Source organism: Arctopsyche grandis, chromosome 1, assembly GCF_051622035.1.
Source record: "Arctopsyche grandis isolate Sample6627 chromosome 1, ASM5162203v2, whole genome shotgun sequence".
In the NCBI taxonomy this organism is placed as follows: Eukaryota; Metazoa; Arthropoda; class Insecta; order Trichoptera; family Hydropsychidae; genus Arctopsyche; species Arctopsyche grandis.
The window spans coordinates 2,965,725-2,981,628 of NC_135355.1; the positions used below are offsets into that span (position 1 = coordinate 2,965,725).

The 15,904-nt window shown below is 36.7% G+C and overlaps 1 protein-coding gene across 1 annotated transcript in view; it reads left to right on the forward strand.

Annotated features, from left to right (window-relative positions):
• LOC143913037 (zonadhesin-like) overlaps positions 1 to 11,302 on the forward strand; it is a 29,748-nt gene extending 18,446 nt beyond the window's left edge. The window contains exons 15-42 of the mRNA XM_077432552.1: positions 704 to 925; positions 1,014 to 1,238; positions 1,315 to 1,539; positions 1,610 to 1,834; positions 1,905 to 2,129; positions 2,200 to 2,424; positions 2,495 to 2,719; positions 2,794 to 3,018; positions 3,094 to 3,318; positions 4,561 to 4,785; positions 4,859 to 5,083; positions 5,157 to 5,381; positions 5,455 to 5,679; positions 5,753 to 5,977; positions 6,051 to 6,275; positions 6,349 to 6,573; positions 6,647 to 6,871; positions 6,945 to 7,169; positions 7,243 to 7,467; positions 7,541 to 7,765; positions 7,839 to 8,063; positions 8,137 to 8,361; positions 8,435 to 8,659; positions 8,734 to 8,946; positions 9,031 to 9,249; positions 9,329 to 9,505; positions 10,859 to 11,038; positions 11,121 to 11,302. Of these exons, the coding sequence (XP_077288678.1) occupies positions 704 to 925; positions 1,014 to 1,238; positions 1,315 to 1,539; positions 1,610 to 1,834; positions 1,905 to 2,129; positions 2,200 to 2,424; positions 2,495 to 2,719; positions 2,794 to 3,018; positions 3,094 to 3,318; positions 4,561 to 4,785; positions 4,859 to 5,083; positions 5,157 to 5,381; positions 5,455 to 5,679; positions 5,753 to 5,977; positions 6,051 to 6,275; positions 6,349 to 6,573; positions 6,647 to 6,871; positions 6,945 to 7,169; positions 7,243 to 7,467; positions 7,541 to 7,765; positions 7,839 to 8,063; positions 8,137 to 8,361; positions 8,435 to 8,659; positions 8,734 to 8,946; positions 9,031 to 9,249; positions 9,329 to 9,505; positions 10,859 to 11,038; positions 11,121 to 11,302 (6,143 nt within the window). The remainder of the gene's footprint in view (positions 1 to 703; positions 926 to 1,013; positions 1,239 to 1,314; positions 1,540 to 1,609; positions 1,835 to 1,904; positions 2,130 to 2,199; positions 2,425 to 2,494; positions 2,720 to 2,793; positions 3,019 to 3,093; positions 3,319 to 4,560; positions 4,786 to 4,858; positions 5,084 to 5,156; positions 5,382 to 5,454; positions 5,680 to 5,752; positions 5,978 to 6,050; positions 6,276 to 6,348; positions 6,574 to 6,646; positions 6,872 to 6,944; positions 7,170 to 7,242; positions 7,468 to 7,540; positions 7,766 to 7,838; positions 8,064 to 8,136; positions 8,362 to 8,434; positions 8,660 to 8,733; positions 8,947 to 9,030; positions 9,250 to 9,328; positions 9,506 to 10,858; positions 11,039 to 11,120) is intronic.
• The last annotated feature ends 4,602 nt before the right edge of the window (positions 11,303 to 15,904 follow it).

Genomic DNA, 15,904 nt, shown 5'->3' on the forward strand with positions numbered 1-15,904 from the left:
TAATAGTATTACGGTATACGTCAACTAAGACTCAACTGATAAATTGAAATTTAATAATTTATTTATAAAAATAATTTTTGAAAATAACTGTTATTTTAACTATGAACTTACAATTTTATACATATCTACATACATAAGTTGGCAAGAAAAGTCGATCTATCAAAATGCGTTAAAGTTGGAGTCGGAAAATTTTGAATTGACTCCACAGCTCTGTATATGTATGTACAAATATAAAATTAAATTTAAAAAAAAAATAATTTTTATTGTTTTTTTTATTTTGTTCTTAATTTTTTCTCTTTAAATATTATGAGTAACATGTGAACGTTTGTTAAAGAAATTGAAATGTTTCATTATACATTTGTATATATGTATCTTCTAATATATAATTTCGAAAGAGACTTTGTATGTACATTAGTAAGTATTTTTGGTTGAGAACATCGAAAGCAAGTCAAATTTTCTATGACAGCGATTCGTTTGGTTGAAATTTTTTTTTTCAATTCAAATAAATTTAATAAAAAAAATAAATGAATATTTATTATTAGATTCGCCGTATTAAAGCTGTTTATATTACAAATACTAGGCAAAGCTAGATAAAACTAGTGTTGATATAAAATGTGTATTATCTGGCCACAGTTTATTTAAATAAAAATTAAATAAAACAAAATATACATACATACATATTCGATCAAATCTTAACTTTCAGCTCCACCTTCCTGTTCTGGACAGAATGAAGTGTTTACTGAATGCGGTGGAATTGGTTGTGACGCTAATTGCCCGACAACATTCAGTCTTCGCACGATTCAAAGATATGTCACATTTGCCGGCAGGGCAATTTGTTCATCGTCATGTTCGACTCCAGCTTGCGTGTGCGCTCCAGGATACATGAGAAATCCAAGTGGACAGTGCGTCCTGACAACAGATTGTCGTAAGAAGTCTAATGCCTACATATAAAATAAATTCTTATTCTGAATATGTTGGATTATATAAAATAAATAAATACATTTAATTATCAGCTCCACCGATATGTACGCATGCAAATGAAGTGTACACCAATTGTGGAGGTCCAGGTTGTGAAGCAACGTGTCCGACAGTGTTTGGTGGTAGGACCTTACAACAATTTGAGTATATTATTGGAAAAACTACTTGTCCAGCTGGTTGCTCGACTCCTGCTTGTGTCTGTGCTCCAGGATACATGAGGGACACAACTACAAGACTGTGTGTCAGGATTGCGGCTTGTCGTAAGTACTCTGTCGGTTACAACTATGTTTGTTAATTAAGTCTGTGAGATGTTTTTGTATAAAACATAATTTTCAGCGCCACCTTCATGTACCGGTTCAAATGAGGTCTATACACCTTGTGGTGGTCCCGGTTGTGACGCAACATGTCCAGCAGTGTTTGGTGGTCGTATGATTCAACGATTTGAATATATTACGGGCAGGGCGACATGTATAGCAGGATGCTCTACTCCGGCTTGTGTATGTGCTCCAGGTTACATGAGAGATACAGCTACCGGGCAGTGCGTTCTGACACCAGATTGTCGTAAGTTTTGCAACCGAAAATAGACTAAACTCCATTTTGAGATGATCGTTATAAATAAAAATGTTTTTAGCTCCACCATCATGTTCCGGTTCCCATGAGGTATACACCGCTTGTGGAGGTCATGGTTGTGAAGCAATTTGTCCATTGGTATTTAGTGGTCGTACTATACAGCAATTTAAGTATATTAGCGGGAAAAATACTTGCCCAACGGGATGCTCCACTCCAGCTTGCGTGTGTGCGGAAGGATACACGCGGGATTCTGCGACTGGGCAGTGCATCCTGACTCCAGATTGTCGTAAGTTTTGCAACCGAAAATAGACTAAACTCCATTTTGAGATGATCGTTATAAATAAAAATGTTTTTAGCTCCACCATCATGTTCCGGTTCCCATGAGGTATACACCGCTTGTGGAGGTCATGGTTGTGAAGCAATTTGTCCATTGGTATTTAGTGGTCGTACTATACAGCAATTTAAGTATATTAGCGGGAAAACTACTTGCCCAACGGGATGCTCCACTCCAGCTTGCGTGTGTGCAGAAAGATACACGCGGGATTCTGCTACTGGGCAGTGCGTTCTGACACCAGATTGTCGTAAGTTTTGCAACCGAAAATAGGCTAAACTCCATTTTGAGATGATCGTTATAAATAAAAATGTTTTAAGCTCCACCATCATGTTCCGGTTCCCATGAGGTATACACCGCTTGTGGAGGTCATGGTTGTGAAGCAATTTGTCCATTGGTATTTAGTGGTCGTACTATACAGCAATTTAAGTATATTAGCGGGAAAACTACTTGCCCAACGGGATGCTCCACTCCAGCTTGCGTGTGTGCAGAAGGATACACGCGGGATTCTGCTACTGGGCAGTGCGTTCTGACACCAGATTGTCGTAAGTTTTGCAACCGAAAATAGGCTAAACTCCATTTTGAGATGATCGTTATAAATAAAAATGTTTTAAGCTCCACCATCATGTTCCGGTTCCCATGAGGTATACACCGCTTGTGGAGGTCATGGTTGTGAAGCAATTTGTCCATTGGTATTTAGTGGTCGTACTATACAGCAATTTAAGTATATTAGCGGGAAAACTACTTGCCCAACGGGATGCTCCACTCCAGCTTGCGTGTGTGCAGAAGGATACACGCGGGATTCTGCTACTGGGCAGTGCGTTCTGACACCAGATTGTCGTAAGTTTTGCAACCGAAAATAGGCTAAACTTCATTTTGAGATGATCGTTAGTTGTAAATAAACATGTTTTTAGCTCCACCATCATGTTCCGGTTCCCATGAGGTATACACCGCTTGTGGAGGTCCTGGTTGTGATCCAAATTGCCCAACAGTATTCGGTGGTCGGACTATACAACAATTGAAGTACATAACCGGAAAAGCAACTTGTCCAGATGGTTGCTCTACTCCTGCTTGCGTGTGTGCTTCAGGATACACTAGGGACTCAATAACTGGGCAGTGCGTTTTGACTACTGCCTGTCGTAAGTACTTGTGAATTCCATAAAATATCTCTAATATCGTAAAGGGGCGATAGCAAATTGTGAATATTTTTTTAGCCCCACCATCATGTAACGGTGATAATGAAGTATATACATTATGTGGTGGTGCTGGATGTGACTCTATATGTCCGTTGGTATTTGGGGGCCAAACTATAAAACGATTTGAATACATTACGGGCAGGGCAACGTGTATAGCAGGATGCTCTACTCCGGCTTGTGTATGTAGTCCAGGTTACATGAGAGATCCTGCTACCGGGCAGTGTGTTCTCACTCCAGATTGTCGTAAGTTTTGCAACCAAAAATAAACTTTGAGTTCGTTTGTCTCATTTTAAAACCCTTGCGCTCTTGCGGTTCTGACATGATCCCGGACTTCAAACTAAAGGGTTGCTCTAGTGCCTTGATGCAGCCCTTATTGCATGTTTTCATTTTGTCTCTTAAATCCTGTTACTTTGCAGCGTTATGGAGGTGTACCCGGATTGTCCCTATACATAAGGGGGGTGCTAAATCCTATATAGGAAATTATAGGCCTATCTCCCTTTTGTCTAGTACTGCTAAGTTTTTCGAGATCATACTCTGCAGATACATTTGCAAATATTTTCAAAATTTTGTGATTGCGGAGCAACATGCATTTCGGCCTGGGCGCTCTACTGTTACGAATCTGTTCGAGTTTACCAATTATATTCACCGTTCCCTACCACCATCATTTATCTGCTCATGTAATTTATAACGATTTCCAGAAAGCCTTTGATAAATTAAATCATTTTATTTTATTAAAGAAAATGTCCGCATATGGTTTTCATGACAGATTGTTCCAGTCTTTTAGATTATATCTTCTGGATCGTCAACACTTTGTTGTCTTCGGTACCGCTCACTCCCGTATCAATATCGCTGGTTCAAGAGTTCCCCAAGGCTCTTACCTCAGGCCTTTGATATTCAATTTATTTAAAAATGATATTGGTAATATATTGGTCAATTGTCGTTTCTCACTATATGCTGATCATCTAAAGCTCTATTTGAGTCTTGATTCTGAACGCTCTTGTGAGCTTTTACAAGATGATCTTAATGCTCTTCATGATTGGTCGTTAACCAAACGTTTGCCGCTTATTGTCTCCAATTGCAAGATGATGTGATACTCCAGATCTAGATCTATCCCCGATCGTAACTTTCCTTATCTTGCTGGGAACTCTTTATTGAACTAGATCGATTCTACTGTTAATCTTTGGGTTGCATTTCAGAGTGACCTAAATTTCTCTGATCATATTGACTCTGTGTGTTGCTCTGCCTAATGAATGCTTGGGTTTGTCTTTCGTAATTCTCGACACTTACGATAATCCCACTGTTTTGAGGCTGCTGTTCAATGCTCTAGTGAGGAGTATCTTGGAATACGCCTCTATGATCTGGAATCCTTCCATTAAATTTCTATCTATGAAACTTGAACTTATCCAAAGACGCTTTCTTCAACTTTCAAAATACGATTTGCTCCTTTTTGAGAGGAAGGGTAGTTAAAAGTGTAAATATTTTTAGCTCCACCATCATGTCCCGGTTCCCATGAGGTATACACTGCTTGTGGAGGTCCTGGTTGTGAAGCAACCTGTCCTTTGGTATTTAGTGGTCGTACGATACAACAATTTAAGTACATTAGCGGCAGAGCTACTTGCCCAACAGGATGCTCCACCCCTGCGTGCGTGTGTGCGGAAGGATACACGCGGGATTCTGCTACTGGGCAGTGCGTTCTGACTCCAGATTGTCGTAAGTTTTAAGTTCAAAATACGATATGCTCCTTTTTGAGACGATGGTTAGTTAAAATTTTGAATATTTTTAGCTCCACCATCATGTCCCGGTTCCCATGAGGTATACACTGCTTGTGGAGGTCCTGGTTGTGAAGCAACCTGTCCTTTGGTATTTAGTGGTCGTACGATACAACAATTTAAGTACATTAGCGGCAGAGCTACTTGCCCAACAGGATGCTCCACCCCTGCGTGCGTGTGTGCGGAAGGATACACGAGGGATTCTGCTACTGGGCAGTGCGTGCTGACTCCAGATTGTCGTAAGTTTTACGTTTCAAAAACGATATGCTATTTTTTGAGACGATGGTTAGTTAAAATTTTGAATATTTTTAGCTCCACCATCATGTCCCGGTTCCCATGAGGTATACACTGCTTGTGGAGGTCCTGGTTGTGAAGCAACCTGTCCTTTGGTATTTAGTGGTCGTACGATACAACAATTTAAGTACATTAGCGGCAGAGCTACTTGCCCAACAGGATGCTCCACCCCTGCGTGCGTGTGTGCGGAAGGATACACGCGGGATTCTGCTACTGGGCAGTGCGTTCTGACTCCAGATTGTCGTAAGTTTTACGTTTCAAAAACGATATGCTATTTTTTGAGACGATGGTTAGTTAAAATTTTGAATATTTTTAGCTCCACCATCATGTCCCGGTTCCCATGAGGTATACACTGCTTGTGGAGGTCCTGGTTGTGAAGCAACCTGTCCTTTGGTATTTAGTGGTCGTACGATACAACAATTTAAGTACATTAGCGGCAGAGCTACTTGCCCAACAGGATGCTCCACCCCTGCGTGCGTGTGTGCGGAAGGATACACGCGGGATTCTGCTACTGGGCAGTGCGTTCTGACTCCAGATTGTCGTAAGTTTTGCGTTCAAAATACGATATGCTCCTTTTTGAGACGATGATTAGTTAAAAGTTTAAATATATTTAGCTCCACCATCATGTCCCGGTTCCCATGAGGTATACACTGCTTGTGGAGGTCCTGGTTGTGAAGCAACCTGTCCTTTGGTATTTAGTGGTCGTACGATACAACAATTTAAGTACATTAGCGGCAGAGCTACTTGCCCAACAGGATGCTCCACCCCTGCGTGCGTGTGTGCGGAAGGATACACGCGGGATTCTGCTACTGGGCAGTGCGTTCTGACTCCAGATTGTCGTAAGTTTTAAGTTCAAAATACGATATGCTCCTTTTTGAGACGATGGTTAGTTAAAATTTTGAATATTTTTAGCTCCACCATCATGTCCCGGTTCCCATGAGGTATACACTGCTTGTGGAGGTCCTGGTTGTGAAGCAACCTGTCCTTTGGTATTTAGTGGTCGTACGATACAACAATTTAAGTACATTGGCGGCAGAGCTACTTGCCCAACAGGATGCTCCACCCCTGCGTGCGTGTGTGCGGAAGGATACACGCGGGATTCTGCTACTGGGCAGTGCGTTCTGACTCCAGATTGTCGTAAGTTTTAAGTTCAAAATACGATATGCTCCTTTTTGAGACGATGGTTAGTTAAAATTTTGAATATTTTTAGCTCCACCATCATGTCCCGGTTCCCATGAGGTATACACTGCTTGTGGAGGTCCTGGTTGTGAAGCAACCTGTCCTTTGGTATTTAGTGGTCGTACGATACAACAATTTAAGTACATTAGCGGCAGAGCTACTTGCCCAACAGGATGCTCCACCCCTGCGTGCGTGTGTGCGGAAGGATACACGAGGGATTCTGCTACTGGGCAGTGCGTGCTGACTCCAGATTGTCGTAAGTTTTACGTTTCAAAAACGATATGCTATTTTTTGAGACGATGGTTAGTTAAAATTTTGAATATTTTTAGCTCCACCATCATGTCCCGGTTCCCATGAGGTATACACTGCTTGTGGAGGTCCTGGTTGTGAAGCAACCTGTCCTTTGGTATTTAGTGGTCGTACGATACAACAATTTAAGTACATTAGCGGCAGAGCTACTTGCCCAACAGGATGCTCCACCCCTGCGTGCGTGTGTGCGGAAGGATACACGCGGGATTCTGCTACTGGGCAGTGCGTTCTGACTCCAGATTGTCGTAAGTTTTACGTTTCAAAAACGATATGCTATTTTTTGAGACGATGGTTAGTTAAAATTTTGAATATTTTTAGCTCCACCATCATGTCCCGGTTCCCATGAGGTATACACTGCTTGTGGAGGTCCTGGTTGTGAAGCAACCTGTCCTTTGGTATTTAGTGGTCGTACGATACAACAATTTAAGTACATTAGCGGCAGAGCTACTTGCCCAACAGGATGCTCCACCCCTGCGTGCGTGTGTGCGGAAGGATACACGCGGGATTCTGCTACTGGGCAGTGCGTTCTGACTCCAGATTGTCGTAAGTTTTGCGTTCAAAATACGATATGCTCCTTTTTGAGACGATGATTAGTTAAAAGTTTAAATATATTTAGCTCCACCATCATGTCCCGGTTCCCATGAGGTATACACTGCTTGTGGAGGTCCTGGTTGTGAAGCAACCTGTCCTTTGGTATTTAGTGGTCGTACGATACAACAATTTAAGTACATTAGCGGCAGAGCTACTTGCCCAACAGGATGCTCCACCCCTGCGTGCGTGTGTGCGGAAGGATACACGCGGGATTCTGCTACTGGGCAGTGCGTTCTGACTCCAGATTGTCGTAAGTTTTAAGTTCAAAATACGATATGCTCCTTTTTGAGACGATGGTTAGTTAAAATTTTGAATATTTTTAGCTCCACCATCATGTCCCGGTTCCCATGAGGTATACACTGCTTGTGGAGGTCCTGGTTGTGAAGCAACCTGTCCTTTGGTATTTAGTGGTCGTACGATACAACAATTTAAGTACATTGGCGGCAGAGCTACTTGCCCAACAGGATGCTCCACCCCTGCGTGCGTGTGTGCGGAAGGATACACGAGGGATTCTGCTACTGGGCAGTGCGTGCTGACTCCAGATTGTCGTAAGTTTTACGTTTCAAAAACGATATGCTATTTTTTGAGACGATGGTTAGTTAAAATTTTGAATATTTTTAGCTCCACCATCATGTCCCGGTTCCCATGAGGTATACACTGCTTGTGGAGGTCCTGGTTGTGAAGCGACCTGTCCTTTGGTATTTAGTGGTCGTACGATACAACAATTTAAGTACATTAGCGGCAGAGCTACTTGCCCAACAGGATGCTCCACCCCTGCGTGCGTGTGTGCGGAAGGATACACGCGGGATTCTGCTACTGGGCAGTGCGTTCTGACTCCAGATTGTCGTAAGTTTTACGTTTCAAAAACGATATGCTATTTTTTGAGACGATGGTTAGTTAAAATTTTTAATATTTTTAGCTCCACCATCATGTCCCGGTTCCCATGAGGTATACACTGCTTGTGGAGGTCCTGGTTGTGAAGCAACCTGTCCTTTGGTATTTAGTGGTCGTACGATACAACAATTTAAGTACATTAGCGGCAGAGCTACTTGCCCAACAGGATGCTCCACCCCTGCGTGCGTGTGTGCGGAAGGATACACGCGGGATTCTGCTACTGGGCAGTGCGTTCTGACTCCAGATTGTCGTAAGTTTTGCGTTCAAAATACGATATGCTCCTTTTTGAGACGATGATTAGTTAAAAGTTTAAATATATTTAGCTCCACCATCATGTCCCGGTTCCCATGAGGTATACACTGCTTGTGGAGGTCCTGGTTGTGAAGCAACTTGTCCGTTGGTATTTAGTGGTCGTACTATACAACAATTTAAGTACATTAGCGGAAAAGCAACTTGCCCAACGGGATGCTCCACTCCAGCCTGCGTGTGTGCCGAAGGATACACGAGGGATTCTGCTACTGGGCAGTGCGTTCTGACTCTAGACTGTCGTAAGTTTTGCAACCAAAAATAGGCTATACTTCATTTTGAGACGATTGTTTGTTGTAAATAAACATATTTTTAGCTCCACCATCATGTCCTGGTTCCCATGAGGTATACACCGCTTGTGGAGGTATAGGTTGTGACACAAATTGTCCAACGTCTTTAAGGAGCATACAAATTGGGAAAATTTCTGGAAAGGCAGTTTGTTCGGCGACATGCTCAACGCCAGCCTGTGTCTGTGCTTCTGGGTACTATCGAAATTCGATGGGACAGTGTGTCCTTATTGAAGCTTGTCGTGCGTACAACTTTTTTTATTTTACGGTTGTTAATGTCAATATTTTGCTTACGGATTTAATCTGTTTTAAAATGTATCTTGCAGCCCCACTTACATGTCCAGGACCAAATCAAGTGTACACTGTTTGTGGCGGTGTTGGTTGTGGTACAAATTGTCCATCAGCTATGCAACGACGCAACTTAAATCTTCTTCAGATCACTGGAAGAGCTGTTTGTCCTGTTGGATGTACGTCACCTGGATGTATTTGTGCTTCTGGATATGCAAAAGATTCCACAGGAAATTGCATACTTATTGTATCTTGTCGTAAGTGCCTCTTGTTTTCACATGACTCGTTGTTCATTACTTATTTCTCATTTTTCTTCTATGATTCTCATGTTTGCAGCTTATTACTGTTCTAAACCAAACCAAGTATATTCTCTTTGTGGAAACAATATATGCCAATCAACTTGTTCTGACCTAACAAACACTGGTTGCATTTCTAATTGTGTACCTGGTTGCATATGTGCTACTGGATACGTGCTGGACTACAACGGAAACTGTGTTCTTCCTAATGCCTGTCGTAAGTAAATTTTTAGCAAGTTCAGTGGCGGAGTTTAAAAATGATATAATTTCAAGTAAAAATTTAGCGTGGAGCTGTTTGTTTGTATGTTAGTATTGTTACGTACACCGCGGAATCATTTATTTTCAAATCATATATTAGTTTTTATTTAAATCAGATCACTCTCTAAATGAGTTATTTTAGAGGGTGGTCGTGTTACAAGTGGTCAACGATACTTGTTCAGTTCTTTCAATAGTATGTCTGTTACTCCATTTACCAAAATGAACTGTCGTTGTATGGTCGAGTCGTTACACAACATACCAACATATACATAATTTCGAACCAAGCATACCAACTCAATCATTTATATACATGTGTATCGATGGTTGCGTTTATGTTTAGCACCTAGATGTAACCGGGTTCGATCCCATGCTAATCTTTAATGCTGCTGGTCACACTTGGATATTTGTGACTCGAAGTCGATCTTTTCCTCTCAGAGTTTGCCGATTTATCTGATCTCATCGTTGAAACGGTTCCTCCATAAAATTGGCAAACACCATCCTGCCCGCTATGTCATTAATATATGTATGTATATATATTTTTTTACATATATATACCAGGAAGGCCTAACAGGTTAACCCCAATGCGCCTTCCTGGCTAATTACAAACAATGCAGCGTTTTTATTACACAATTTTTATTGTAAATTAATCATACTCAAATAGTGGTGACATAGAACGTCGGAAGGTTTTTAGCCAATTTAATCGGGAACCGTTTCAACAATGAACTCAGAATAATTGGGAAATTCTGATAGGAAACGATCGACCTGGAGCACCCATATCCAAGTCTGACCAGCAGCACTACAGGTATACTCAGAAAAGAACTTCTTAATCTAGGTCAACCCATGGAATCGAACCCGGTGCCTCTCGGTGCTAGGCAGAAGCTGATTTATGTACAATATGTAAAAATTAAATTTACAAGTCTAAATCCATAGATGTCTCTATGGATTAATTAATTAATTAATTATTGTTAATTTCGTGTTCTGCAGTTTCTCGAAATACAGCGATTTGTGTAATAAATTTGCTGCAATGTTTGTAATTGTCTAGAAAGGCGCATTGGGGTTTACCTGTTATTATACGAATTATAACGAATACGTCTGTCCCAGCGTACATCCCGTTTTCCCATTCCTCCTCCCCTTTCCGCTCTCAACCTTTCTGTTTTTTAAATTTTTTATCAGTTCACGAATATGTACATAAGTGTTTAATGAATTAGTAAAAATTAATCAGCATTTGGATTATTTTGAAGTTTAAGTGTAAGCCACTGTCAAATTTTCAATATTGTAGTGCAAATTGTATACATTTTTTCTATTATTTTAGCACCACCACCTGTTTGTCCCCCCAATGAAGTGTTCACCGTGTGCAAAAATCACGCCTGTCAAAAGACTTGTACGATAGAGCCAGGAGCAAATTGTGTCAGACGTTGCACTAAAGGTTGCATTTGTGCAACTGGCTACATTAGGAATTACGATGGCGTTTGTGTTCTTCCGACCGCATGCAGTACGTTAAGTTTCACCAACTCTCTATGTTCTTCGGATATAAAATATATAATTTTGTAATTTTATGAAAACTTCTTTTGCAGTGTGTCCAAGTAACGAAAGATATGGCAGTTGCGGAAAGCTGGCGTGCGAAGGCACATGTGCAAATCCAGATCCTGGGGTCAACAGTAATTGTGACACAACCGGAATATGTGTTGGAAAATGTTTCTGTGTTCCTGGATTTGTTCGAGAAAATGGAGTTTGTCAAAATAAGAATAGATGTTAAATATTCTAAATATATGAAATATTGTACATAAAAATACATATGAATCCGTTTATGTATACGTATTAGTATATATATATATATATATATATATATATATATATATATATATATATATATATATATATATATATATATATATATATATATATATATATATATATATATATATATACATATATATATATATATATATATATATATATATATATATATATATATATATATATATATATATATATATATATATATGTTTCAGAATGTATTAGATGTTTTTAACATATGTATGTATATGATCAAAGTTCTTTTCTCAAAAGTGCTTTGATCAATTGGGGAAATACATATATAATATAAGGGTTGAAGTGGGTTGGTTTTGGCACAACTTAAGCAATTTAACAATTTAATGAAATATGTACTTTTTATATATTATCATATTATTTTTGTACTTAATTAAAAATTACCACAAAAATACAATTTGTTTTATTTTCCATTTTAATATAAATACATATATAAAATACCGGTCTCCGATCTCCTCTTGTTCCTGTTGTATCCTGCTCGCGCAAATTAAGTGAGTATGTACGTGAGTACATATGTACCGTTTACCATGCACCCTTTTTTTTTTGATCTTTCAACTTAAGATCTTTCGATTTCCGATCTTTGCGTTTTCAGACGTTTCACATTCGGGCCCGTGAGGTAGACCCATAAAGTATATATATATAAAATATTTAATATAAATATATAATATATAAAATATTTAATATAAATATATAATATATAAAATATTTAATATAAATATATAATATATAAAATATTTAATATAAATATATAATAATATTTAATATAAATATAGAATAATATTTAATATAAATATATATTAATATTTAATATAAATATATAATAATATTTAATAAAAATATATAATATATAAAATATTTAATATAAATATATAATATATAAAATATTTAATATAAATATATAATATATAAAATATTTAATATAAATATATAATATATAAAATATTTAATATAAATATTGAATAATATTTAATATAAATATATATTAATATTTAATATAAATATATAATAATATTTAATATAAATATATATAGGATCCGGATGTGAAGGATTCCAAGCGAAACGCACAGATTAAGTGTCAGACTATTTATTGTAACATGTCTTCGGGCTTGCTCTCCAACAAGTGACCATAACAACACGCATCCGGTCTCTCCCATGCATACCACACACACACTTTATCCCTAGCAGTTTGACCAACCACACATACGGCTCGGCTCGTTTAAAAATCATTCCTACATATATAATAATATTTAATATAAATATATAAAACAAGAAGTAAATTATAAAACGTTGCCGTTTCATATAGGCAGAAATGCATAGTCAATTTATACAAAATTAGTAAAATTAAATAACATCTTAGAGTTGGAAACTGGTTGAAAGATTTGCAGATAAATTACCAGACAAGTCTGTAACAATTTTTTTTTGCTAAAGCGTTTTACTGAAAACCAGCAACATAGGCCTCCCTGTTTATAGTACAACACAATCAGTCGGGTGATCCTATTTGTAACGCCTGCTCTCTTTAATGGATTTGAAGCGATATAAAATATCAGAATGTATAACTAGATTTGGACGTTAGCTTTGATGCTCGTCAAATAACAATAGACTTCTCCATTAGCGTACAAACCAAGAGAGCAAAAAAACATGGTTGACTATACTATGTAACTGACAATTCTGAATCAAGAGAACATATTCTCTTTTTTGAGAAAATTCTTTGGTTCTCTTTTTTTTTTTTGTCAAATATGCTCAGAATGTTATATTTCTTTTGATTTAGCCGAATCAAATATTTTTTAATAATTAAAATAGGTACATATATTTACAATTTTTTTAAAGTTAAAAACCATAAATTACTAGATTTATAAATTATAAAAAAAAGCTTTTTAAAAACAAACCTCTTCTACAATTTGTATATAAAATTATTATTTTGAATAAAGATACCAATAATTTTATTTTACTACCGCTATCTATGTTTAGAACTAAAAACTGGATAAACGCCAGTCACTTTTCAGAGATTCAAATTTCAAACCCGTCTTACACGATATTTTTGCACCATCGTAATGGCGAAGGATCCATTTATGTACTTACATTGATGACCAAAATGAGCAATATGGTAAAGTATGAAAACGATCGGATAAGAGACAAATTTTTTCGTGAATTGTAATCGTAGGTGAAACATAAAGGAGGTATGTAAAAAAGCTTTATTTAGCAATAAGATATAAAAAAACCTAAATAAAAAAAGTAACACAAAATAAATAAAAAAAATTAATGCACCAAATGGGAATATTAAATGTTCTGTTCTTCTCATATTAGCATCTCCTCCAAACATATTTCAAGTAATTTTATTTACATAATTAAATTTTCTTTCCCTCAAAAAAATTTAATCCAAACAAAAATATTTCTAGTATGTAATTTATTATTTCTTAATATTATATAATATGTCCGAATAAAAAAGCTTGGTACGTAAAGGATATGATTTAATGTTAATATGTATTTATTTTTTAAACAGTTAAAAATGTATAGGCTTTATTATGATTTTTTAATAAAAATAAATATTTTTGAAAAAAAAATCTTTTTTTTACTTCCCAGTTGGCAACCCTATTATAAAAACAATTTCAAATGTTTTTATTAATTTCAATAACTGCATTCACAGCGCATAATTTGAGAACTGATTTTGTTTAAATATATGTAAATAGTGTGTTTTAGCGATATTTTCTTTATATCACATAAGACGTGATTATAATTTTGCATTTTATAAAATGCATATTATGTGAGATATAATATTACTATTCTGGGGATTTTAATGATTTATTATGATTATTTAGTTGGTATATGTACATGTTTGAAATTTATAGAAAGGGTAATTTTTTTTATACACACTCTAAGTTGAAATTTATTTGATATTATACACACATATGTAGTTACAGTGAAAAAAATAACAATTTAATTATGATTTTTGCAGTGGATCCAAATAATAAATACCGTATAGTACCACCCACTTTGTATATCTTGACGATCTTCTGTAATTTATGTTTTAATATGATGGTCATTTTCACATATTTGGATATTTTTTATGGAAGCACAAAAAAATAAACCTGTCTATTTGTGTTAGATCATTTTGAAAATCCAACGAAAATAACTGTGCAATTTCTTTTTTTGGGTACATCAGAGACTCTTTGGAAAAATAATACATTTACGAGCCGCATCTTTACAGCGTCAAGATAAAAACTCCACAAGAATTGCATAAATGTCATTTTAAAAATAATGTATTTTTTTCGTAATTCATTCCGATAAACCATCTCGTAATTGTAGGAAATTGAAATTCTAATTCTAATTCGAAAACTCCAAATTGATTGATTGGAGAGTCGCCTTTACAGATTGCTCCAAATCGACGAGTACACTTATACAGATACAATACCATCAATTAAAATACATAAGCATTGATACAATGCGAATTCATACACACATCCACAGTGACACCTTTGGAGAATCTTTTGCAGCATTTTTTAATCAAATTGGCGAACCTTAAGACTTTGAATAACTTGAGATTAGCAAGAGAGATAGGAAATGAGATGCCACATTGTACAGGAACCGTTTAAATGAAAATCAGAAAAATTGGCAAACTCTGTTAAGTACGATCAACCTGGAGTTACTCTACTGACTCTAGTTGGACTCGAACCCGTGACCACTCTGCTCGAAAGCAAAATATGCTATTCACGCCGCTAGGTATCCCCAGAAATCGGCGGATAATTTTCTTATACCCACAAAAATGGTTCACTATTGTCAATTACCAATTAGCCAGCAGTTTGGCTTAATGATAGCGTATATATTTAGCACCATGCAATCACTGGTTCGATCCGCCAAAGCTGCTGGTTAGATTTGGGGGTTTTGTGACTCCAAATCGATCGTTTCTCGATCAGAGTTTGCCAATTTTATCTGACCATTGTTGAAACGGTTCCAGAAAATTGGTAATAAATCCTTTCCTGTTATCACAAAAAATCTTATGTATTATTTGTAAAAAATATGCACAAGAATCTAAAAATCTATAGATGTCTCTATAATATTCTGTATTTATTATGTGTATAAATTGCAATAATTGTGCACTAGTTCTATATGTATAATCCATAGATGCCTCTATGATTATTTCTGTACTTAATTAATTGTTAACACTAATGCATTGGTCTTTGCGGCCGTATATGTCATGTATAGTTTAGAAATATGTTATAATTATGTATTAATAATATATAATTTGGTGTATTTCTTTATCTGTATAGTATTCTCGTCGAATTGGAGCGATCTATATTAACGATAGTACATAGATTGATTGAATAAAAAATAAAATAAATAAATAAATTACTATTGCCCTACAAAGCAAAAAAAAAACAAAAGGTTGATGATCTCTGGTTAAAGCAAAACTTAGGCAGCCAGGATGCTTAAGCCGACAAAAAATGGTTCACTATTGTCAATTACTATTATCCTACAAAGCAAGAGATCAAAAAAAGAGATTGACAATATCGATTTTAGAACGCCATGTATT